The sequence below is a fragment of the Haliotis rubra genome, unplaced genomic scaffold (assembly GCF_003918875.1).
Source record: "Haliotis rubra isolate DU_JTF1 unplaced genomic scaffold, ASM391887v1 Scf544, whole genome shotgun sequence".
Lineage (NCBI taxonomy): Eukaryota > Metazoa > Mollusca > Gastropoda > Lepetellida > Haliotidae > Haliotis > Haliotis rubra.
Genome location: NW_025767240.1, coordinates 301068 through 328790, shown reverse-complemented (window position 1 = coordinate 328790; position 27723 = coordinate 301068). Strand labels below are relative to the sequence as shown.

Here is a 27723-nt window from a genome sequence, read left to right as displayed (position 1 = left end):
GTTTTGTTGATGGTCTTGGTGACAAGGTGCATTGGGTATCCATTGAGAGCTGTAAATGTGTCCTTTAAATGTTGTAGTTCGTTGCTGAGGGCGTCTGGGTGGCAGATGGATTTGGCACATCTGATGAGGTTGGCTACGGTGGCTTGCTTGATCTGGGGGTGATGACAGGAGTTGTAGTGGAAGTACTGGTCAGTGTGTGTCGGCTTGCGATAGACAGAAGTCTTGAGTCCATAGTCCCTTGGATTGCAGGGAGACATGTAAGATGGGGAGTTGGTGGTCGGCCTCTGTTTTCATGGTGAACTGGATTCTAGGATGTTGGGCATTGAGATGTAGCAGGTGGTCGGGTTCGTTATGATGGGCGATAGTGGTGAAGGTGTAATCAACTTTGCGGTAACAGCAGAGAGGTTGGAATGAGCTGATTTTTCGAGGGATGTCAGGAAGATCTCTGTGATGGGGGAGGGGGGCAGAGGGGAACCCATGAGGAGTCCGTGAATCTGTAGATCTTGTCGTTGAAGGTGAAGTAGGAGGTTTCAAAGCAGCTGGAGGTGAGGTTGATGATGCTGTCTATGGTGAGCTTGGTTTCGAGTTGGTCTTTTCTGGTGTGGAGCTTAGTACAAAAGATGTTGGTAAAGAGGTCGATGACGTCGTACATGTAGCTGACCATGATACCTGTGAGGTTGGCGTCTTCCAGCTGATTGACAAAGGATGAGGAGTCGCTGATGTAGGACTTACCCTCTTTTCCAAAAGGGCTAAGAGGAGGGAGAGGAACTGGGCGGTGTTGTCGAAGACTGATTCTCTGGAGTAGACTACTATCCTGGCTTTAGGTGGGTTCTTGTGGCTCTTGTTGATGAGCTGGAGGAGTTCCGGGGTGTCCATGATGACTGCTACTTTGCCTTTTGCCTCAGTTATGGTGATGATGTTATCTTTCTGTAGTTCAGCCATGGCACGTCTCTCATCTCTGGTAAGGTTATTCTTTGGTTTGGGGGCCTTCTTGATGATGTTGGCGATCTGGTGGAGGAGGTAGTCCACGTTGCCATTGGGGGCCAGTTGCTGCAGTCCACACTCGATGCTGGTGATGAAGGAATCTCTGCTCCGACCTATCAACACAAGGCTCAAGGAACAAATATTTTACACGTTTAAGGGTGATACCACCTGCTGCCCAATATGAAGGGGTTAAATAAGCACTGGCCTGAGTCAGTATACTGTCTCTGACACGTTACTTGCTTGTCTTAAGAGGCGACTAACGGCATTGGGTGGCCAGGTTCCCTGACTTGGTTGATGCATGTCATCATATCCCAATTGCGTAGATAATAATAATAATAATAATGTGTCCATTTATATAGCGCCAAACTTCACACTAGGTATGCTCATAGCGCTAACAATCAAGGCCATTATTACCCCGGATAACCCAAGCTGCCTGTTAGGCGCTAGAAGGTTATAGTCATATGACTTTTTTCCACCGGGTACCCATTTTCCTGCTGGGTGAACAGAGACAATTTTGAACAAACTCACTTGCCTAAGGTGAGACCACATGTGTCACATGTGCTTCGTTGTGGGGCAGGACTCAAGTCCTAGAAACTCTCAGGAGTCAAGCTGCCAAACACGGTCACCCATCCAAGGACTCTCCGAGGTCGACGCTGCTTAACTTCACCGATTTGTGACCTGAGCTTTAAGCACAGGACCACGCGCCACCACCGATCGATGCTCATGCTGTTGATCATTGGATTGTCTGGTCCAGATTCGATTATTTACAGACCACCGTCATAAAGCTGGAATATTGCTGAGTGTGGCGTTGAACAGCAAACAAACAAGAAAAGGTATTTATGTTAAACTGGTTGGCAAACGCAATAAAAGCGTTATTGTATGACGACGTTGGGAACTGTGTGGATTGCGTGGTGACATTCTATCTTGATATAAGGTTCTCTGTATACAGTTCTGTACATATGGTTTTTCATTACAGCTCTCAGCAACAAGGTGAAAGGGGCATGCAATCCAAGTGCCTGTAACTCAGAACAGACGAGGTATCTCAGAATTTTGTCAGACAATCCAACTCTCCAGGAATTATGCCAGTATGTATATTCTCTTCGCCTCTATTTGTGGAAGCTATTAGTAATATGCGCATTACTGTATCAACAATGATGGAGTCGTGATAATGAACATATATTTCAGTAAATTTTAACAAATTGTTTAATTTCTTGAAAAGTATCATTTTGTTTTGGAATTGTATGCAGTTTACACAAAGAGGAATATGAACAGAATTGTTTCCACTTTTAACAAATGGCAATAAGGTGGTAGGGTGTGGGTAGGGATGGGATAGTATACGTAGGTAACCAAATATTGACTAAAATTGTGGGTGACGTCCTTTATTGAAAAGAAAAAAATACACAAAACATGTCTGCTAAGTATCCCAAAATGCAACAAACGCTTAAAAATGATACTTTGTCAACAATTAGTGAAATTCTCTATTAGGTCTGGCAACGCATACATTGACTGTGCTAAGAGAATACTCACAGACTGTGGAGCCGATTCCTATGTTAGTCAACTCGAAAGGATGCAGAAGTTAATGAATGAGAAAGGCTGTGGTGAGTACCGCTAGTACATTATATAATTACTTTGTCTTAACTAGTTACATTTTCCTTTTGACTGGCTTGCCGTTGAGACGCCGAAAAACAATAGCCCCTAATATAAAAGCTCCTTACGAGTTTGGGGCGGCTCCAAACGGTCGGACTTGCTAAACGCATTTCGGCGCTAAAAGTTCACATCCTAGTCTGTAAACACGAGCCCGGCCGTCATTACTGTATCAACAGGCCAAATATACTCTCGTCAGTGAACATCGCACGTCGACAATCACTCCTCTGTCTGGCCCATGTCAATCGACGACGTCGGTTTTGAAGCGTCGACGTGCTCGAATCCCATCTTCTCTTCGTCGTCGGTGCTCTGCATTTCGTCTGCTTTGGCGTTCTAGTGCCCTCGCGGCCGTTGACGTCGCCGTTACAAAATGATTTCTCAGATGAATTGTCCTGATGTGGCAATCAAGCCGAAGGTTCTGGCAATGACGGTGTGGATAGTTCCTTGTTGGGCCATTCCGACAGCTCTCCCATGTTACGACGTAAATTGTAATAAAACGTAAAGCAAATTGTTATATAAATTGACGTTGATTGTAATGCGGAAATTGCAATAAAAATTGACGTAAATTGTAATAATGTTTGTTGCGGAAAAATGTAATAAATATTTACGTAAATTGTAATAAGAGTTTTAATCATCCGTGAATACGCATGTGTTCGCTTTTTTGTTGCATTTAATACATCCTATAAGCTTGTTAGGGCGATAACACAAGAAAGAAATGATGGATTTTGTTCAAATTTGGTACTAATGTGTCGTGGCGAGATTCAACGACAGCAGTTCAATTGAGTGACCATGAGATAATTTGCAAGGTCACAGCAAAAAAATCTGAGGATTTGTCAATAAAAAATTGTTAGCCCGATCACTAAAAGGAATTGACAAATTTTGCTTAAAAGTTGTACCCAGTTGCGTTAGGAGGACGTGCGGGCACTAATTGAATTGGGCGACCTTCAGAGTGATAAATGAACTTATGGAAAGTATAATAACCGTAGTATCAATGGTGCTTTTAGCTGAATGACGAAAAATGATATTCGACCTGATATATAATCGATATAAAATCTCCAACTGTTCTCTCTATCATGTTTTGGGTGCAAATATCTGTTGAGGTGTTGATATGGAAACATAGACAGAGGGGATTTTAACGGGTATATCTAACACACTTAAATGCATGTAGAGTTGGGGGGTGTGCTGGTGTGTGTGTGTGTGTGTGTGTTCTGACGGACGTATTTTCACGAGGGACGTTCAAAATATAGTCAGCCTCACCTAGAATATGATACAAATGCAGCTGTTGTTATGTTTTATTTTTCTCCATATTAACTGTCAACCTCAAGCAAATTTGTTTTGCTATGTTCCAGTCTCACGATCCCCATTTGATTGACTTTTTTATCTTGGTACTCCCAGAAACGCAAAATCTGCAATACATGCTTCAGGAAACAAAATGTGCAAGTGAGTGAGTGAGTTAAAATTTTACGTCACATCGGCAATATTTCAGCCATATCGTGACGACAACAATGGTATGTAGAAGTATATAGACTATTTTATACTTTTAATGGCAGTATTAAAGCAAAGGACACATTAATAGAAACTAGTTTGAGTTCAGTGTAAAATGCTTAATCATTTCAAAATAACAAAATGAAATCGGGCTATAGATCGCTGAAGGTAGATCACCATCCTAGGGACCATGTGGACTTACGTTATATTTGCTACCTGCATGGTCCCTAGCTGGATTTATATCATTCCCTCAGCTGTTGGCGAATCTTGAGCAATTTAGCCATAAATTTAAACTACAAACATTCTACGATTAAAATTCTGGCAATGATCAACAAAGATTGAATGATGTGTTCTTAAGTACCCTCTTTGGAGGGCACTATCTTTCGCTACTTTAACCCCCTCCGAGGATACAGCCACTAACAATAATAGTGACGTATTCATTCGACCAAATTTTAAAACGAACATATTAATTACAGTCCATGGTCGATCAGAGTTGAGAGAGAATGGTTGTTGCATGAAGTCACTCGCCATTGTCGCTCTTTGATGTTTCCTCTGAAGACTTAACCACACTTATCGTTATATCAGCGACATATTTAAAAAATGTTCATCTAAACGAAATACATATCTGCTCTCTTTGACCGTAATATAGTAATATTTCAGTTACACTATGTATATCAAAAGTTTATAACTTTCCAATGTTCATGTTCAAGGTCGTGCTTTGAACCCTGCCCCTTTGTTTGTTAATGTACAGTAAATTTACAGTTTGCACCATTCTCATGCAGTTTATACGGTTAATCTCAATCTGGATACTTGTCACCCACCTCCTCATACCCGTGAAGATCCGGGGTAGAATAGGTCTTCAGCAACCCATTCTTGCCACAAAAGGCGAATATGCTTGTCGTAAGAGGCGACTAACGGGATTGGGTGGTCAGGCTCGCTGACTTGGTTGACATATGTCATCGTTTCCCAATTGCGCAGATCGATGCTCATGCTGTTGACCACTGGATTGTGTCGTCCAGGCGCGATTATTTACAAACCGCCGCTGGGTGACCACGACTTTGTTAACTGCTGAACATTAGAGATAAAAAGATTGCATTTCTAAGCAGAACTATTGTGGTGGCCCATTACGGTTCAGCCTAATGAGCCTCTAGAAAAGCGACACAAACATTACACAATTGTATGTCGGATGTTTTCGAGTTACATAGCCTAGCTCACATAATAAATAACAAAATGTTGAGAGGTAGGCCAAGGCCGTTTAATATAAGATAGTGATTGTGTAGGTATGTTTACGATACGTGTCATGTTAACCTAGCCCTGTCAACCTAGCCGTCTTCAGACATCATAAATGACGAGATAAATAGACTGCATTTCTAACCGGAACTATTGTGGCGATCCATTACGGTTCAGCCTCATGAGCAACAACAAAAACGACAAAAACATTAGCCAAATTGTATGTCTGATGTTTTCGAGTTACATAACCTAGCTCACATAGTAAATAACAAAATGTTGAGAGGTAGGCCAAGGCCGTTTAATATAAGATAGTGATTGTGTAGGTATGTTTACGATACGTGTCATGTTAACCTAGCCGTGTTAACCTAGCCGTCTTCAGACATCATAAATGACGAGATAAATAGACTGCATTTCTAACCGGAACTATTGTGGCGATCCATTACGGTTCAGCCTCATGAGCAACAGCAAAAGCGACAAAAACATTAGCAAAATTGTATGTCTGATGTTTTCGAGTTACATAACCTAGCTCACATAATAAATAACAAAATGTTGAGAGGTAGGCCAAGGCCGTTTAATATAAGATAGTGATTGTGTAGGTATGTTTACGATACGTGTCATGTTAACCTAGCCGTCTTTAGACATCATAAGTTTACTTCTGGACTCACAAAAGTCCAGAAACTCTCCTCACTGTGGACACTTTCTGACAAGGGATTCGACAAAATTGAACATGCAGTTGCTATGAATATATGCTAAGGATGAAAAAATGAAAATTTGTTTTTTCAAAAACTCAAAATTTAAACTCGCTCGCCCATGGGCCAGACTATGGGCGAGAATGTTTAATTTCGCTCAGAATTCATGTTTTGGAGGTTGTAAATGAATGAGTGTATGCTTAACAGCATCATGACACAAATTGTAACTCATTTTGATTTAATTCGGCTAATTTAGAGCGATGTTAAAAAATATCTCGCCCATGGAAGAAAAACATTTAAGCCCATGGGCGAGAATATTTACTTTTACTCAAAAAACATATTTTTCCATGTTTTGGAAGGTTGTAAATGAATGAATGTATGTTTATAAGTTTCATGGCACAAAATTCAACTCATTTTGACTTAATTCGGCTAATTTAGAGCGATATAAAAAAAATCTGCATTATTTACGGTAACATGGATTAGCTAATAACGCATTGCCGGGAGACCCACATTCACGCGATCACTCAACCATACTCATTTATCGGTTGAGCCACACCATTTTCAACTCTTCTTTTCTTAAAAGTGGCTTTCCCGGGCTATAACTATCCGCACACCCCAATCCAACCATTTGTCATTAATTACCTGTCATGAGGTGTCAGTTGTATTGAAAGCTCTCGCCTATTGTTTCATTAGTAAATTGTTTCACGGATAGGTATTTAGTCACTCCAAATTCACCATATGTGCGTGACTGTCCTCTCCGACGTCCGCCCCCACCACCCTAGCCATCACGATCCACTTTCTGCTCACTATCAAGCCATCTATAACTTCACCTCTCTCTCCATCCACCTGTCTTCTCAGAGGTCCACACGCCTCTCTATTCCTTCATTATTTCACATCAACTCTACTTCCCAACGACTGCTGTCTCCTCCGAGGTCCGCGCGCCTCCAGCCACCACCGACCCCCACTACCTCTCAATCACCAACCATAACAAACTCCACGGTCAAGGCCGCCCATAGCTCACAGTCAAGGCCGCTCAACCAAGCTTACTAATGCCTCTCAATTACTACACTCGCTCAGCCTGCCTCCCCCCTCAATGCTCCCATACAACCCCTCACCCCAGCCCGTTTAAACCCTTTTTCTTTCTTTACCCATTATTTAATTATAAACAGCTTAACTGTCTCCAAAACAAGCTCCCACTATGCTATACCACCCCCCCCCCCCACACACACACCCCCTAACCAGCCCCACTTTATATCTATCAGTTTAGTTCTATTTCTCATCTCTTCTCATCTAATCAAATCAAACTACATTATTTTTTCTTTTCCCTTCATAATCACGGCTTTTTATTTATTTTATTATCATGTTTGTAACCGTTTTCATTCAAACTTCACTTAAGTTAACGCCCCATCATTTACATTTTTGGGGTATGGTGGTTTATCCTTTATTATGAATATATTAATTATTACTAGCTCCCATCTACCCCGTCGGCGATATTGTCTGCAGCCCAAAGCAGACGTTAAACTCATATGTAGTCACTAGGCACTTAAAACATTAGAAGTAATGCCATTGAATAAGTTACCTTACTACTGTATGACGTGATATTGTATAGTATTTTTACCACCAAAGGCATAACACTGGTGACCCAGTTCAGGATCGAGTGATGACTGAAAATATTGTCAAAAATTCCGCTTTGCAACAATCTGCGAATGATCCAGAGTTTTATCATTTTTATGTGATATGGCTTCATAGAACAACACAAAGGTACTACTCTGACATACTGCTTCAATGATACATTGATTCATGAAACAGAACAGAAATCACGGCAACATATAAGCCTCAGTACAGGAGCTTATTTATTAATTTGTCAACGTATTTATTATTGCTAAACACACATTTAACCGAGATGAAGAAGGGGGTCTCCAATTGCCTGTTCGCTGCTTTAAACATCTGCAAATTTATTCCATGTATGCTTTTGCTCTCATAAGTTAGACATCCCATGTGTCAGACACGCCAATTATCAGACAACTTTGGATCAATCAGGCGTGACTGTGATTACAGCCTAGTTTTACCGACTGACGTAATAGACCTATCCCATAGACTAGCGAGATGTTTTCATATTCATCCTTGCGCATGCGTCGGAGTCGGTCGTCGTTTTTTCAACACTGGCGAATTTTGAAGCTTTCAAGACAATTAAGTAAGCATGTACGTGAATTTGATGAAATTGTCTTGAACATCGCTGTGTGTGAGACATTTGAGGAGACGTACAAGCTCCCATCGACCCGAAAAAGTGAAATCTGAAACAATATTTTGTGATGGAGCACGAAGCGTCAAAAAACTATGTTGATCTGGTCATGGCGTCACCGATCATAACAACAGTCGCCTCAGTACATCCACCCGCAGATCGACCGTAAGTAGACACTACTCAGGTGATGATTACACTGATGATTCATCTAATAAGAAACTGAGGGTTGAGAATTCAGATAAATGTGAGAAATGTGTTGGATCGAGCAATGTAATTGAAAATACACGAACTGTGACCAATGGCGAGCACGCGAAAAGTGTGACTGATGTGTTGGAAGCCATCCTGAAATTAACTGACCACTTTAATAGACGAGTGGACTCTCTTGAAGATAGAATAATGGTAAAGGTAGAAACATTGGTTACAGCCGAGGTGGAGAAGGTGAAAAATGAAATATCATATGAGCTGTCTGACATTCGAAAACAAGTGACAGGCTTTAAAAGTTAACAGGTATGTGCTAATAAGGAAATGGAGAAAAACATTGACATTGACAGAGAATGCTAGGCAAGACTCAACTCACCTAAACATTGTTCTCAGAAATGTCCCAGAATCAGAGAGAGAAAATGTAAAATCCAAAGTAAATGTCAGAATGGGATAATCAAAGATGGTCTTAGATTAAGGATCATGGAAATCGATCATGCTGAGAGGAAAGACGCTCGCCAAAACAGATACCCTGGTGTAATCATTGCGATGTGCCGCACATCTGAAGACAAAAGGGTTATTTTATCTGAGAAAAGAAAGCTGAAGGATTCGAGGAACTTTCGGAATGGGTACATTATGGCCGATAAACCCTTGCAACAACGCATCTATGAAGCAAATATGCGTGTGTTGGTTGAAAGTATAGGTGACCAAAATCTGCTACTGAGTGGTGGACGACTGAGGAAAGAATACAGCACCCCCCGGTCTACTTCCGGAGGTGACAGACTACCAGATGTGCTCGGGGTGATGTTTGTCAACAAATGTCACGTGACGAAGAACGATTAGCCAATCAGCGTGGAGGGAACACGGAAGGCAAGGGTCGTGAACAGGGTCATGGTAGAGATCACAGACAAAGAACCAATCAGGACGCTAGAAGGTGAATCACGTGTGCATTTTGGAATGTCTCAAGTTGGTCAACTGACACATTTTCTGACAAAGGATAGCTTCGTGAAATTTGTGTACATCATTTTGATGTGGACATTGTAGGAGTGGCTGAATCCCATCTTATCAAACAACAAGAACTTGACTTTAATGAATATAAGTGGTATGGCCACAATCGACTATATTTACAACAGAAATGCCAATGGGGTCGGGTTTTTAGTTAAAAATAGTCTCAGTGACAACTTTAATGTTTCTGCGTTAGATAATGACAACTTACTCATAAACAAGAGACACATTTTAGTTTTGTGATATGTATTTGTTACCTACCCCCTGAGAACTCAACGAGGAGTGTGGATGCCTCAGACTTTTTTTATTCATTATTAACACAGATATTAAGATATCAGTCTCTCAATGTTGCATATGTTTGTGGCGATTTTGATAGCAGGTGTGCCAATTTATTGGATTATATTGAAGGTGTTGATTTTCTTCCAGAATGACAGGTGATAGACAGCAGCGTTAATCAACATGGTCGGCTGTTAGTGGACTTTCTTATTAATGCTAATTTGTGTATCGTAAATGGTCGTGGGAATACTCTGAATGAATTTACGTCTGTATCTACGAGAGGGACGTCTGTTGTGGATTATTGTCTCACACCGTACGAGACTTTGAGATATATTTCAGACTTTAAAGTGATACGTCCTAATGACTTGATGGAGGCAGCTGATGTAGTAGGCTGTGTTGATGCCGGGGCAATGGCTAAGATTGACCACTCGATCCTAACCTGGAGACTTGAACTCACTGAGTTTGATATTCGCCAGGATACTAAAGACGATACCCCCTTACCCAGCTCATATCACAGATGTGATACGTCCGTTATACCTGACAGTTTCCTCTCATCACGGGAAGCAGTACAAACTCTTAGTGACACTATAAATGTATTAGAATCGTCTGCTAAACATCAAGAAGACCTTGATTGTGCATATGATATGTTTGTAAACTGTGTAAGAACTGAGATGACAAGCAATCTTCGACAAAGCATATCGTAGTCCGGCATGACTCTGGAACTAGAGGGAAAAGAAGAAAGAAGCCATGGTGGTCTGAGGATCTAACCCAACTGTGGAACGAGTTATGTGTGGCTGAGAGGAGATGGCGAAAGGGTAAAGGTCAGGCAGGTCGAACTCTTAAGGATACGTATGTGCAGAAGAGACAACACTTTGACACCGGTGTATCTAAATCTAAACGACGTCATACCCGAAATGTAATCCAGGAACTTGAATCCTTGTGTGATACTGACCAACATGAATTTTGAAGGAAGATAGGAAGATTTGGTGTTGGTAGCAATAGATCGAAATCGATATCATTGGAAGTGAGGCTACAAGATGGGAGCATTTCTAACGACAGTGATGTAGTATTGGAGGCATGGAAAAAATCTTATGCTGATCTACTAAACTGTAATGTTAGTGACAACATGGAAGATGCCGTGTGTACAGATAGTGAAGATATCGACGACGATCTGAACCAGGATATATCCATTGACGAGGTAATGCAGGTTCTCATACAGGCCAAGAGCGGGAAAGCCCCTGGATACGATTCAATCCCAGTTGAGGTACTAAAGAACAATAACTGTTTGACTTTTTTACACATACCTTTCAATGTATGCCTGAAGTGTGGTAACATCCCCCGTTTGTGGACAAAGGGTATCATTAACCCTATACCGAAGAACTCTACTGAAGATCCAAGGGACCAACTCTCCTACAGAGGCATCACTCTTGCAAGTTCAAGCTATAAGCTGTACTGTGTAGTTCTAAATAACAGGCTGAGTAAGAAGGCTGATCTCTGCAACCTACTCTCGGACGGTCAAAATGGGTTCAGACGGGGCAGGTCTACGGTTGAGCATGTATCTACGTTGACGTCTATAATAGAAACACGTAAGTTTGTTTTAACTGTAATGCCTGTATATTGATTTACTCGTGATAATCCACACTTATGACATCAAAAGTGGTGTAAAACGTGTGTGTGATACTACGAGTGACCTTTCCAAAAAGAAGAAATGGTGTCGATTGGCGTATATAGGGCAAGAATTGGACTCTTCTCTCAACCCAAGGGCACCCGGCAAGTAACGCTCGACAAACATGGCGAGTATTTACCTACTGTCGTTGGTACTGATGTGCATTTCAGACTTGTTTTGTGTGCAATGATGTTTTCACTGCACATGGGATTGAGTTATGCTGTTATGGTCACATGTGAAAATATCGATTTTCACTCATATTTACCAAAAGAGCATGTTTATGAACTTGTATATGCCACTGACGTCATGCCTTTTGAAGCTGATTGTACAGCTTGGGTAGCTCAATCTCAACGTACGCCCGACGCTTGTCTATTAGGAGGTAATCCCGTGCCGGCTGGGGTTATAACAAATAGGATTCTGTGTGCTAACGACGTAGAAATGAACCCTGGACCAGTGACCCTAGACGAAGTTAGGGACACCATATTGAAGGAACTACAGAATGTGAAGCATGAGCTTGGAGCCCAGATCAGCTCACTCTCGAGAGAAGTCCGCGATTTAAGTACCAGGTTTACAGATCTCGAAACAAAGCTGTCAAACCCCCATAGTGATCTGGAAAATGTGCGTCACAATCAGGACATAATGTACGAGGACGTCTCCTTGATCTCCGTCGAGATGGAAAACGTAGAGGAGAAAATATCACAGTTCGACAGCGAGATCAACAAAGTAGAAGCCTTCAGCAGACGTGACAACATTATTATATACAACGTTGCAGAAGGTACAGGGGAGTCGCACAACGATTGTAAGTACAAAGTACTTAACAATGTGAACAATAATGTAAAGACTAAGACCTGGATTGCTGATGACGTCATACGATCACATCGACTCGGCTCCCAACGTGTTGACATCTCTAAACCGAGACCGCTCATCGCTAAACTACGCCTCTCTGATGACAAGATCGAGGTTCTGAAATCACGAGCAACACTCAAGAGTAACGGTTATGGCGTGTCCAATGATTTAACCGCCAGACAACGCCAAGAACTTAAGGATGTTAAGGTCCAGGGATTGATCGGTTACTTTAAAAATGGTAAGCTGATGACTAAACCACGTAATGATGCGCAACCCCAAGACACGGGAAGATCGGAGAAAACCAGTCGACAAACGAGGCGAAGTGACATTCATAACAGGAGATAGCAGTGCGGCCAGGCCCAGGACCCTCTCTCACAGGATGGAAACTACTCGCGCTCCGGTAACAATAAACTGTCAATATTATCATGGAACATTAGTGGCTTGTGTAAAAAAAGTTTGATGACCTTGACTGTATAGCTTATCTCAAGTCATTTGATATTGTGTGTTTAACGGAGACATTTATCACTGATTTTGCGAACTTGTACTGGCTACCTGGATATCAGACATACTTTGCCCCGCCGTAAAACTATCTTCATCAGGTAGATGTTCTGGTGGTGTGTGTGTTTGTGTTAGACAAGAAATTGTGAACCAGTGCTTTCAACTTAACACACAGATAGACAATTTGATATGTTTAAAATTTCCCAAAGCTACATTTAGTTTAATTAATGATTTCATGTTGTTGTGTATGTATGTTCCGCCTGTAGGCTCTACATTTTACAACAGAAATAATAATTCTGGTTGCCTTATTGATAAACTTGAGGCTTTTATACTGGATCATTGGACTGATTTCACGTCATCACATGTATTACTTTGTGGGGATTTTAATGCTCGCACAGCTAATGAAAATAATCCAATCCTTGAGCAAAGTGTAGACTTTGGTAATGATGATGTATATATTGAAGAAGACAATGCCCCTGTCGAGCAGCGGGCGTCACATGACTCTACTATTAATAGATTTGGACGCATTTTATTGGATTTGTGTTATGTTTGTCGTCTGTATATATTGAACGGGAGAGTTGAAGGTGACAAAGGCGGCGAGTTTACTTATGTAGGAGAAAGGGGTTCTAGTGTTATTGATTAGTTTCTTGCATCTGTTAGTTTTTTTGAGTTTGTAGAAATGCTAAATAGTTTTTTTGAGTTTGTAGAAATGCTAAATGTTGGTGATCGGTTAGACTCTGACCACTTCCCCCCTTGAGTTATCTTGCAGGTTTCCTTAAAGTAGTCATGCTAAGCGTACTGTAGATTGTGATGACCATGACGCTGATTTTAGATTTGTCTGGGATGAATCGAAGATAGACTTATTTACTGCATCATTGAGACAGATGCTGCATATCAATGATAATAATTTATTAACTAAACTTGAAAATTCCCATGTAGAGGGCATTGCAGATTTTGTACATTGTCTTCTTGATTCAGCTTCAAGTATGAAAAGACAAATGAAACATTTTGATCCTGGAACTAGTAAACCTAAATTGAATAAAGCTTGTAGACAAGCGAGGACAGAAAGCAGGAAAGCCCTAAGAAAATTTAGACGATGTCGCAGTGAATATAATCGTAAAGGTTACTGCAGACTTAGAAACATTTATAAATCTTCTTGCAGAAAGTTCAAATATGATATCCAATCATCAAGACTTGAGCGACTTAATAACTCCCTAAACAGCCCGAAACTATTTTGGAAAAATATACGTTCTCTGCAAAGTCGTTCTACCCCCATAGTAAATATATCGCAAACGGAATGGTTATGTCATTTTAAGAATCTCTTTTCAAACGACAATATTGCTTACGATGTTGACAATTGGTTATCAGATTGTGGCAGCGATGTGCTAAGTGAAGAGTTTAATGATGTTGATAGGCTTGTGCTGGAATCACCTATTACCGAATATGATATAATGGATGCTGTGTCTCGTCTTAAAGTTGGTAAATCTGCTGGAGTTGATGGTGTTATTTCAGAAATGCTGAAATACTCATTACCTGACATTATGCCCTTCCTGGTTAAAATGTTCAATCGAGTATTTGATACAAGTCGTTTTCTTTCCGTATGGGCGCAATCTATTATTATCCCGTTATATAGAAACGGAAATGCACAAAATCCTGACAATTATAGGGGTATTTCTCTGACTAGTATTCTAGGTAAAACTTTTACATCTATTATCAACAGTAGGTTAACACAATGGTCGAATATGAGAGATTTAATACCGGAACTTCAAGCAGGATTTAGAAAGGACTACTCAACATTTGATCATATATTTACCTTGTATGCCATTATTGAGAGATATTTATCCTTTAGCAAGCGAAAGTTGTATGTAGCTTTTGTAGATTTCAAAAAGGCGTTTGATTCTGTAGATAGAGGTAGAATGTGGAAATGCTTAAGAAATATAGGTTTGAGAGGTAAATTGTATGGTATCATAAGATCGATGTATTCCAATTTAAAGTCATGTGTCCGCTGTGGCTATGGTGTAAGTGACTTTTTCGATTGTCCTGTCGGTCTGCCTCAAGGATGTATTTTAAGTCCTTTACTTTTCTCCTTTTTCATTAACGAATTATATTTAGATATCATGAAGTCTGGTAAACATGGCATCCAACTTTCTCCCGATGTAATCGAACTTTTTATGTTATTATTTGCTGATGATGTCATTCTTATGTCCAGCTCTGTAGTTGGTCTTCAAAATCAAATAGATATACTCTCAGCGTATACAGATAAATGGCAGTTGAGTGTGAATCTAGATAAAACAAACATCGTTATATTCCGTAGAGGTGGTCCTTTGTCGGCTAGAGAGAAATTGTTTTTTAAAGATAAACGTATGAATGTTGTGAATGATTATAAATACCTTGGCATATTGTTTACCCATACGCTGAATCTGAATAAGTCCGTACTTAACCTGGCGAGGAGAGCAAAGAAAGCTCTTTTACAACTTCACTCTGTTCCTCCTATGCTCGGTCTTTTTCCACCGACTATTTACTTCAAATTATTTGACTCTCAGATACAACCAACTTTACTGTATGGATCTGAAATATGGGGTGTTAAAGAGTATTATACCATAGAAAAAATTCATTTGCTTGCCTGTAAAAAGTTTCTAAATGTTGGTTTGTCAACACCAAATGTTATGGTTTATGGTGAATGTGGGAGGTTCCCATTGTACATATCATCTTATTGTCGTTGTTTAAAATATTGGTGTAAAATAATTAATATGCCTGAACATCGTTTACCTAAAAAAGCTTTCAATATGCTTTTACATATTGATTATCTTGGAAAGAATAACTGGACATCTCATATTCGCACCTTACTATTTAGATATGGTTTTATTTGGTCATCACAGACAGTTGGCAATGCAAATATGTTTATTCAACAGTTTCGTATGCGGGCTATTGATATGTTTAAGCAGGAATGGCATTCAACTATTAATGAAAGTTCTAGATATGATTCATATCGTCAATTTAAGTCGTTGCTTGAGCCAGAGTGTTATCTTGCTCACCTTCAATACAGAAATATTCGCAATGCTTTCATACGATTTAGATTAGGCCTTAATGATTTATTAATTAACCGTGGAAGATATGTTTCTATGGAAAAAAAACAAAGATTATGTCCATTCTGTTACATTATTGAAGACGAATTCCATTTTATGTTTATTTGTCCTGTATATGAAAATGTAAGAAATAAGTATCTACCGTTACTGTCTTTATCTCAAATCAACGTTAATCTATTGTCTTCCTTACTTTCCAGCAAAGAACCTCCAAAACAGCACAAAGTTGCTTTATTTATCTACAATGCATTTTTGTTAAGAAAAGAATTGATTAGTTAGAAAGCTGATTATATATACCATTGTCAAGATGTATCTCTTTTCTATATGGGCATATGGCCTTTCATACAATAAAGAATTGAATTTGAATTTGAATTTGACTGTACCGAAGACGAAACCCACGTGTTGCTGCGATGTCTTCTCTACAATGATGTTCGACAGGTTTTCCTGCAGAGATGTGCTGAAGTGTGGCCCGAGTTTAATACTGCTGATGATATCACTAAAACTAGTTTCATTTTATCTTGCACTGTGATGGCCATTTTATGTGCCAAAACATGTAAATTTATTATGAGTTTGTTACTTTTTGTGCAGAAATACTTTGATCAGAATACTAATGTTTATTGACTTCGGCTTTTCACAGTTTGTGTTCATAATGATAACTTTGATCAAATCAGGATTACGAATTCGGCTTTTCCCAGTTTGTGTTCATAATGATAACTTTGATCAAATCAGGATTACAGATTTCCCATGTAACTAATTGAGTTACTCCCAGAGGTACAGAGGTGGATACGACGGGCTGTGGGCTTTCTCGGCTCCCCCTATGAATAACTGACAAGAAACTTGAAACCAAGATCGAGTAAACAGTTAAAACATAAACTCAATGAAGCTGCTAGCCTGCACTTAAACAATTAAAAACATCAAAGCAACACAAATATTTAATAAGAATAAAAAACCATCACTAAACTATCGATAGTCACACGTACTATCGATGCATCGATAGTTTTTCATTTCTACCATCGAGTAATTGCTATCGGAGACTCAACAATTGCAATTCAGCGATAGTTTGATGCATCATTACAGCCCTATTAATTATATGGCTTAATATATTCTTATGCACATAACTTTGGATCAATCCATTACTCAATAAAGGTAACAGTGCAGTGTACCTGAGTGCAACCAACCATAACTTTTGTTGTTTAAATGTGTCTGACAAATTGGACGTCTAACTGATCGGAGGACACCAGAGAATAAGTTGCAGGCAATATTTTCCCTTATAGATTTCCATTATGATTTGCACACATTATGTGTTGCACACAGTGTACATCACTATCTATGTAATTGTATTATTGTTATGGAGCGGCAATGATATGCATGTCTATGCTTGTTTGCCAATCCCGTCATGATTACTTGAAGAAAACATGTTTAAACTATACATTGAAATATCCAAAGTATTTATATGTAATCTTTACATTAGGCTATGAGGAATACACAATATATTCAAGATTGAGTTTGCTTTTACTTTTTTATCTTTTTAAAAATTGTCAATATTTTTGCTACAGCCGAAAAGATTTACCTTGACTTTGTTGTGTACAGGTCCGTGGTTGTGGCCTCTTGGTATTTTAGAAACTATGTCGCTAAGACAGTTGAGAGTGTTGATCTGTATGCAGTCTTTCTGAATGCATTTTCACAAGATCCATTCTCCCCTTTCCCTCTTTTTCACTATGAACATTAAACCATTTACACAAAGGTATCTTCCATCTCGAAAAGTAGGGAAAACTTTGAAGTCTAATTGTGCATTTGCCATAACTGGCAAATTGACTCACATTCTGGTACACGTGTCTGATCTCGATTCCTGAGTGAGCTGAGTTAACACATTTTACATTTAGAAAGCTAGTGTCTTATTCCCTTAAAACAACACTCTCGTCACAACATCAAACATCCAAGGATGTTTACCTCGACACAAGGGTCTAACTTACGGAACTACCCAGTAGACATCACTTGCTTGATAACGGTTTCAGCAGCTACGCCGAAACGGGGTGTCCCCAGCGGTATCCTCCCATCACCCCTACATCCCTTTACCCCTACAGCTTATAACAACAAAGCACTGCTAATCCCCTTCCTGTTACCTGTTACCTGGACAATGGACTAGCCCAAACACATGATGTAGGGGTAATGGGATACAACCAATCTAGATGCGTTGCGATCAATAAGTGGTGCAGTTCGAGGAACATGCCACAACATGATATATGAAGAATGAGGACCATTTTTTAAAAACTTTTTTATTCCATATATAGGCGACGTTTCGACATAGATTCTAATGTCGTTGTCAAGCAAGTGGTGAAGAATGAGGACTGTTTTTATGGCTATACATCTTCTTTATTCTATATATAGGCGACGTTTCGACATAGATTCTAATGTCGTTGTCAAGTAGCGTAAATTATTGTCCTCCTGAGAGGATACGTAAGTCCCCAAAACTTTCCAAGTCAATTTCGCTCCATACAGGTAGCAAAAGTAATGTAAGTCCCAATGGTTCCTAGTATGGTGATCTACCTTTAGTTGCTGGCGATCTAAAGCCCGTGTTTTATATTGTTATGTATGCTTTAATTAAAAGGTTTTAGTTTTCCATGCTCGTTTTATATCCATATCTGTGATACTCTAGTTTTTTACAGTCCGTTTTTACCTACTTTGTTTTCTATTGTGTATGCCCAACAATTCTCGTCACTATAAGGCTGAAATATTGCCGAGGTGACGTTAAATTTTAACTCACTCACTCACTCACTCAAATAAGCTCCTCGGAGCTTGTTGGCTAATCCATTCATAATTTCATGAATAATATGTTTAAACCAAGAATAAACGTACTTTTCAAAGCGTAAACAAACAATATCCTGTTATATTTGGTTATGCCATGAAGAACTTCAAAATGTAATTAACATTAAAATATTGAAAGCTGTTGCTCGTAAAATATTTCCTTGCGTCAACAGTGAAAATAACTCCATAATGAAAAACAGTTAACTTTAATCTTCGAAACAAACACAATTAATCTCTGGTAGTTTTAAGACGAGTCACAAATAATTTCACAGCTGGTAGAATTAACATGAAATTATAGAAACCAATAGCTAACAACATTTTGAACATCCGTAATGTAAAGGTCTTTGTCACAAACACAGCTATTAATTCCGCCACCTGCCGATATCTGAATATCGCAATAATCCTCTGGGTGGCCCTTGAAATTATCTAAACGTTACCGAAACTGTCATCGGATGCCTTGATACTAAAAGCGAACAAATTCAATCCATTAGTTTGGGGGATTTCGCAAGAATACTCGCCGAAGATCACTGAATTCGACTGGCGTTAGAGATACTCCCAACACATTTTCCCAACATACTTTTAAGCAGAAATATTAATTCTTTCTTGTTTTTTCGCACTAAAGAGTTACACATGTGCAAATCAATACAATTTTCGCTGTAAACTCAAAATGAGCACAAGTTTCCCAATCAACTGGTGTAGGGGGAATCCCGCCAACACATTGATATAAAATTGGATCAAAATCTATTAATTCTTTCTTGAGTTATCGCGGTAACAAACTTTACATTGGTAAGGCCCTCAGATGTTTGCTGTGACCTTACAAATCTCGCCCGACACCTTGGTACCAAATTTGAACAAAATCCACCATTTCTTTCTTGAGTTAACGCACTAACAATCCTTATATTTGCAATCCCTCAGATGTTTGCTGTGACCTTGCAAATTATCTCAACACTCAATTCAACTGCTGTAGGTGAATCTCGCCACGACACCTTTTACCAAATTTAATCAAAATCCATCATTTCTTTCTTGAGTTATCGCCTTAACAAGCTTATATGATGTATGACATGCAACGAAAAACGAACACACGCGTATTCACGGATGATTAAAACTGTTATTACAATTTACGAAAATATTTTTTACATTTTACCGCAACAAAAATTATTACAATTTACGTCAATTTTTATTACAATTTGCGTATTACAATTTACGTCAATTTTTATTACAATTTACGTTTTTATTACAATTTACGTCAAGGGTTATTACAATTTGCTGCAAGTATTACAATTTACGTTTTTATTACAAGTTACGTCGTAACATCCCACCCATTCGATGTGCCTCAAACGTGGCATATTTTTTGTGTTCCTTTTACTACTGTGTTGCTCACGTGTCGCGTAGGCTGTTTTAGACCGTCAGTATGCACGTGCATTCCGTGTTTCAACAGAAAAAGTCGTTTTGGATTTTTTGCGACGTTCATTTGTTTCGCCGTTTGTTCCTGGAAAGGATTGGTCTTTACGTGTGTGACATGACTCAGTTTGGTTTTATCAATTCAGTTTTATTTTTATGGATTTGTATGTAATATTTTGCTGTACATAGTTTCTTTTGAGCACTAGGTTATATATAAACAAAGAGATTAATAGTTTTACATTTATTGTTAATCCTCTAATGTGTCTAAATCCAGGTATATTTTTATGAACTTCTTCGATTAATTGTCGTAATATATCTTTTTACAGGTTCGGCCGGAAAACTGTTCGTCTGCAGTCCTCTCCTTATCCTACTTCTCTTTCTGTCCAAATCAGTAAACTAAATCCATTTTGTAATTGGGAGATGATCAGGACATGTCTCATGTACCTGCGAATTGACAGCACCTATGTAGGACTAGATTCGATCGGCAGCTGTATTCCACAGGTCTAAAAAGTTGTTGCAACATCTATATATCATTTCCTCGTCAGTAAGCTGACGTTTTCTCCAAAATCATCAGCAATCATACTCACTTGACGGCCATAGATGACATTGACACTCTAGTTGGAAACACGTTACTTTTATAGAAATATAACAATATGAATTTATGAAAATCTTTATTACCATTCATCGCAAGACATCTCTTTACACACTGTAATAAACGGAACATAAAAAAGATAATGTTTAAAATCTAAAAATAAACAGATTTTAAAAAAATGGCATATATTATTTTGTTTCTTTCGCATATATAATTATGAAAGCTGGCTGACATATGCACCCTGCATCCTATATCCCACTAGCTTTACCTATGGATAAAACCCTATACTTTCTACAGTGCCGAATTGCTTACCAAATGTAACGGCACCTGGGGATATTGGACGACACCCCGTGTTTAATAGGGCTTGCTATTGATACAGATCCAAGAGATCGATAATCGTTAACTAAATACTGATCAATTATAGATAAATATCGGAGAAGTAACTTTGAGTAAAAATGCCAAAAAATATTTGAAACAAATGAATATATTTCACATCACTGGTGAGTTGTGACATATTTGTGCATGGATAACTAACAAAACAGCGTCCTCAACATAATATAAAAGCTCAAGAATAAAGTCCTAACACTGTGTATTGTGTGGGTAAATCAAATCTTTATTCTATCACAAACGTTTATGTATGATATTGTCGATAACACAAATTTCCCATCGATAATCATGAATAATACTTCCTATAATATTTCCCATTATCGATCTGTTTAGCAATCCCTAGTGTTCAATGAAAGATAAGTATCAAATACTTGCTGTCCCTCATACATATGACAAATAATCGGCTTCAACAAAAGGATTACGATATGCTTAAGTGAAGACATACACAAAATAGCTTTACTGGGATATCATACAACACTACACTTGCTCTATGGTATGCATGGGTCTGTCACGATGTTAGGAATACTGAATACTTTCAAAATGCCGTCAAATGAATTTAAAGAATTCTCATTTCAGGAATGGCACTCAAAAGTGAAGGAAAGCATTTGTAAACATCAGTTATACCCTGAAGCTTGTGTTATGAATGATGGTGTAATGCACTTCAGAGAGCATCTAGCACAATGGCCAAGAGTAAATGAGTTTAGTTTTACGCCGCATGCAGCAATATTCCAGCACTATCTCGGCGGGGGACACCAGAAATGGGCTTCGCACATTGTAGCCATGTGGGAAATCGAACCTGGGTCTTAAGCGTGACGGCCGAACGCTTTAACCACTAGGCCACCCCACCGTCCATCTATGACGAAAAGGCTGGGCAGGACCACGAACAGATTATGGACGCATACAAAAACTCACCAAAGAGAATGAATCTGTTATTCGTCTAATTATATTTGATAAATGCCTTTGCCAAATATGGACTACAATATAGAAAAAACAAAACTTACTGTTTTATTATGGTGGATATTAATATTGTAATTACTACAAACTGGTGCAAATTATTTAGAAACGCTATATTGGCAAATTAATGTTAACAACATATACACTGTACATGTATATTCGTTATTCACATTCACTGTAACATTATGTTACCCATATATATGTGGGCATGAGAGAGAGAGAGAGAGAGAGAGAGAGAGAGAGAGAGAGAGAGAGAGAGAGAGAGAGAGAGAGAGAGAGAGAGAGAGAGAGAGAGAGAGAGAAAGAGAGGGGGAGGGGGCACGCACACTCACAGATACACAGAGACAGACACAGAGTAGAGGAAAAAGTAGGAGTTCATGACAACAATACCAATTACCTCCCAATTTCAATGGAAAGCGATGAAGCATGAGCGAGTGTACAGTGTCGTACAGTGAAGTAGTGTCGTTTGAAGTCGAGTTTCAAGAAACGAAGGTGCACTTTCGATTCACCTTAAATGCTGAAAACAAATTATTTCCTGCACCTCTACATGGATAAAGTTACCTAAAGATGTGGTAACAATGGGGACAAAGGAAGGTATTGAATTGAGCGGTGTGAATGGTGCGACGACAGGTGTTCGACGTTTGCTAGCGGTTGATCGTCTGCTACGGGTTGGTTACGAAAACGTTCGTCTGTTTTAGGATTGTCGTCTGCTAGCGAAAGTTCATACTATGTTCGACCCGTGAAGGACCGGGTTAGAATGAACCTTCAGTAGCCAATGCTTGTCATAAGAGGCGACTAACGGGAGCAGGTAGTCAGGCTCGCTGACTTGGTTGACATATGTCATCGGTTCCCAATTGCGCAGATCGATGCTCATGCTCATGAGAGACAGAGAAAGAGACAGACAGAGAGAGAGAGAGAGGGAGAGGGGGGGGGGGGTTTCTTTAACTGAAGACAAAAAAAAAGGCTCTGAGTAAAATGGTCATTATGCATTAACCATGATTGTGTTTGATCAACTGTATTGACACTACTGGCTATAGAAATACAACATGGTGTAGAGGTACTTTCTCAACGTACAGTTTCCAAGAATGAACTTTTGAGCCATCTACGCTGCTTGTGCTTGATACTGAAACGAAAGTAGATAGTCATACACTCACATGGGATGATATATCGACTTAATGTAGTGTTTAAACATGTCGTATATACCTGCTTTGACGCCTTGTGATTTCCTCTTCGAGGGCCTAAGGTTATCTTAATGGCAACTTAGACAACATACAAACAATTAGAGTCCGACAGACTATACAATCTTGTGCATGGAATTTATCACTGAAATAAACAACAACACACTGACAGATTTCACTCGAATGTTTTCATCAACACCAAGTTCATGTGTACATCACAAAAACCGCTTGTAATTGGCGTGTTTGTTAACACTTGGGAATGGAATAACATTTTCTAAGAAGATAGCCATGCACTCACATGGGACAATATATCGCTTTCAGGAGATGTGTTAAACTAATGTATATCTTATTTTGTGATTGTGTTTGCGAGATTGGTTTCACATCACTATTAGCATCTTAGAAGAATATCTGACTGGAGTGTGTAAGTGTGGATTTACGCCGCTTTTAGCAATATTCCACCAATACCACTGCGGGAGACACCAGAAATGGGCTTCACTCACACTGTACCGACGTGGGAAATCTTTGACAGGAGACACAAAGAATGGGTATTATTTTGTTCCAGAATCGAACCCCGAACCCATGAGCCCCGCACGGGGTCCACGTCACAACCTCGATGTACCAAAGCTCTCCACCAGAAAACCAGCCCTATATTAATCGCGATTACACGAGAAGCAAAAAACTATCTATATGTACCCTCTTGTGCATTAGTTGTTAATAGCTACACGAGTGTGTTAGTTTCAACACCACCATTGATTTGCCATGGGAAATCAATATTTCGTGTCGGGTAATGTCTGCGACCAAAGAAATACTGAATAACTATTAGACTTGTCCCGTGACTTAACTATGTGAGGTAATGGTACGTCTTGCTGGAAGGTAATCTCACAGTTGGGAGATCCGTGTTAAAATTGGTCTTCACAACCCATGCTTGTCGTAAGATACGTCAAACGGGATCAGGTGGTCAGGCTCGCTAATTTTGTTGACAAATGTCCTTTGTCTCAAAATGCTTTCCACCACTCGATTTTCTGGTCCAGATCGCCGCCATATTGTGTTTGTGAGCTGTTTGTGTCTGGTCCAGACCGCCGCCATATTGCTTGAATATTGCTGAGTGCGGCGTTAAACAAACAAAGAAACATCATTTTGTGATAAGTAAAAAGTGCACCTGTGTATGGTGTAAGGGACATAACTCTGCATCTAAGGTGTTGAAGGACTCTCATACAGTGTTCCCTTACTGCACTTAAAAGAAGAAAACGCAAGAAATGCAAAACAAACATAAGCAAATATGTTCACGTATATATATTCACTTACTAATATTTAAACATTCAGTATTGTATGATTGTTTAAGATTTGACTTCAACGTATTTTGCATTATTTGTTTTGGAGATAAATGGGTGAAAATAGACATGTATTTATGTCTCAATAAAAGCAATATCTAAAAGTTAGTTCTGACAAATATGTACAACAAGCGTAACCTCAGGGCTAGTTTTTAATCAGTTACTCACAAAATGCTTCTCTACACTGTGCAGTACAACCCCTGGTTAATATGTTCCTGCCAGGAAAGAAGAACCCACTGTGTATGTGGCCGAATTATTTTCAGTTTATGAAAAGGCAAAAACAGGTGATTGATTTGTCACTAAGATGCCAGGAAGCACTGGCAATGTATTTACCCGTTTATACAACCACGAGTAGATCCAGTAGAGTAACTGCGGTAGTAATATATAAACTATGCTGATACTAATACCCCAGGTAAAGTATCAACTGTGCACAAACAGTATACAAGGAATAGCAAACATGGTGGAAAACATGAATGTATCTGTGATAGGATATGCTCTGATATTGCAGAGTGTATGATACTGTGTGTGGTATACCAAGGTGTGATGCAAGAGCTAAACGCAAGCGCAACTCTTGAGTTACTACGGTAATAAATGATAAGGGTATACATAGAGTATAAAACTTGCACAAGTTTGTAAATGCAAACTCAAGGAAAAGACATAATATATGGAAATATACACAATATATACAGACTTGAGCACCCAAAAGCAAAATACTTACAAAGGCAAAGAGCAAACAACACCACGATAGAGAAACAAACACAAAACCAGTTGATACGAAGCAAAGGGAGGCAATCGCCTATAGGATAGGGCGAATGAAGCAGTACAGGATAGAGAAAAGTTATAAAGACCCTAGGTTTATTATCCTACAGTTTATAAGGTTAACAAACGCGGACGCGGAAATTTTAACGCAAGAATAATTTACGCGAGTGCATGACTGTGTAGGTAGTGCAAGTTAAAATGACACTAATGTCGTACTAAGCATGCATTGTCGTTTTTACAGACAATAGGTTGTTTATCTATAAATATTCCTAAACTTGGCTAAACTAATCTAAATTAATCCAACTAATTAAACTGATCTAACTAATTAACAATATTATGGCATGTAAACAAATGTTGACAGTATGAATACAGCTGATCCATGAAATCAATGCAAATGCCAATACGGCAAGTTCATGGATATAAAAGAATGTCACATATAAATGCACTGTTGCAGCTGAATGTCTCCCAATGCCTCAATGATGATCACAGATATCACATATCATGTTTATTACAGTCTTGTCTTGAGTTGTCCCAAGGACAATAAAATGATGGGACGGGGAACGTCGCGTAAGATATAAACCAATTTATTGCCTGTGAAATAAGAAGATTATAACATGAAAAATATGTTGCACGTCGGACACGGTCGGGTGGTGACATGAAAGTGTCAGACGTCACAGGCATGGAACACACGTGATTTGGCGGGTAGCCAAATACGGGTGGCACGTACAACTCTCTACATATAGACAGTGGAGACGCAGACTTCTGGTGAAATAAAAGGGAAAAAAAGGCTGTCGGCGACATGGTTAACCTGCCATACAGCCAGTAGCAGTATTAAGGATGGAGGATTCTGTCGTGACATCACGTTTACATTACAATATTTTACTGTTGCTGTCAACTGAAGGACTAAAGAAATATGCCGACTCTGTGTTTTATTTATTTGAAAAATGGAAGAACTCTTGTCAAAACAGATTATGTCTATTTAGCCATCACTCCTTCCCGCAACAGTTTGTGAAAAGTAATCGGTAACTGGGTAATTCCGAGAGAGAGAGAGAGAGAGACGTTTTCTTGGTTATATTCGTCAGATTGAGTAAACATCAGTCGTTATCACACGTTGTTTATTTATGTTGTGTCTTAATTATACTTACGATGAAAGGCAATGAGAAGAACACGCGCACACACACACACACACACACACACACACACACACACACACACACACACACACACACGCACATCCCTGCATTGTAACTTTATCTATGTTGGGAATGTCAGAGGTGCAGAAAATAATTCGTTCCCATTATCTGTATCCCATTGCTCAGGCAGATACTAATGATGATCATCGCTCGTCACGCCCGGGTTCGATTCCCCACCTATATATGGTGTCCCCCGCCGTGATATTGATGGAATATTACTAAAAGCGGCGTAAAACCACACCCACTTACTTTTGTTTACGAGGGTTAAAACAAGTATATGTTTCTTAATCATCTGTATAATTCTGAATGAAAATAACAACAATTATGCATTAAATATATCAATAACAAAGCGATTAACATTAATAAATATATTTTTAACCATATAATGTGTCTAAGTCCAGGTTTATTTTTATGAACTTTTATGACTAATTATCGTAATCCTTTTACAGGTTCAGTCGGAAAACTTTTCGTCTGCAGTCCTCTCCTTATCCTAATTATCTTTCTGTCCAAATCAGTAAACTAAATCCATTTTGTAATTTGAAGATAACCAGGACATGTCTCATGTACCTGCGAATTGTCGGGTCAAGACTTAATATTTGAAGTAAATGGTACGCCATGCACAATTTTGGATTATGTGCAAACATAAAGATCTTATATTCTCAAGTATATACTATACACTAAAAGACACTGCAACATTCTTTATAAATATCTTATCATCTAACTACACAAACTGGATTGGGTGTTAATATTGCTAATTCAATGTTTATTCTTTTCACATACCATTAAACAAATGAAATGATGTTATCGTCAATATAGGAATGAAGTTATTTTGGTTATTATGAGAAAGAGAGAGAGAGAGAGAAAGACAGACAGAGAGAGGGAGAGAGACAGAGAGAGACAGACACAGAGAGAGAGAGAGAGAGAGAGAGAGAGAGAGAGAGAGAGAGAGAGAGAGAGAGAGAGAGAGAGAGAGAGAGAGAGAGAGAGGGCATGCACACTCACAGATACACAGATACACAGAGACAGACACAGATGGTAGAGGAAAAAGTAGGAGTTCATGACAACAATATCAATTACCTCCCAATTTCAATGGAAAGCGATGAAGCCTGAGCGAGTGTACAGTGTCGTACAGTGAAGTAGTGTCGTTTGAAGTCGAGTTTCAAGAAACGAAGGTGCACTTTCGATTCACCTTAAATGCTGAAAACAAATTATTTCCTGCACCTCTACATGGATAAAGTTACCTAAAGATGTGGTAACAATGGGGACAAAGGAAGGTA

General features: G+C 39.1%; 1 protein-coding gene and 1 long non-coding RNA gene across 4 annotated transcripts in view; one reads left to right on the top strand and one right to left on the bottom strand.

The window, feature by feature from the left end:
• LOC124253573 overlaps positions 1-27723 on the bottom strand; it is a 225898-nt gene that overhangs the window by 65010 nt on the left and 133165 nt on the right. The window lies entirely within an intron of this gene.
• The window catches only part of LOC124253568, a 229189-nt gene that overhangs the window by 90923 nt on the left and 110543 nt on the right, over positions 1-27723 (top strand). For 2 of the 3 annotated variants that reach the window (XM_046687373.1, XM_046687372.1), the window contains exon 3: positions 2470-2582. In XM_046687373.1, the coding sequence (XP_046543329.1) occupies positions 2470-2582 (113 nt within the window). Of the gene's footprint in view, positions 1-1960; positions 2070-2469; positions 2583-27723 lie in introns of all 3 variants that reach the window. The other variant, XM_046687371.1, reaches the window with a different exon arrangement.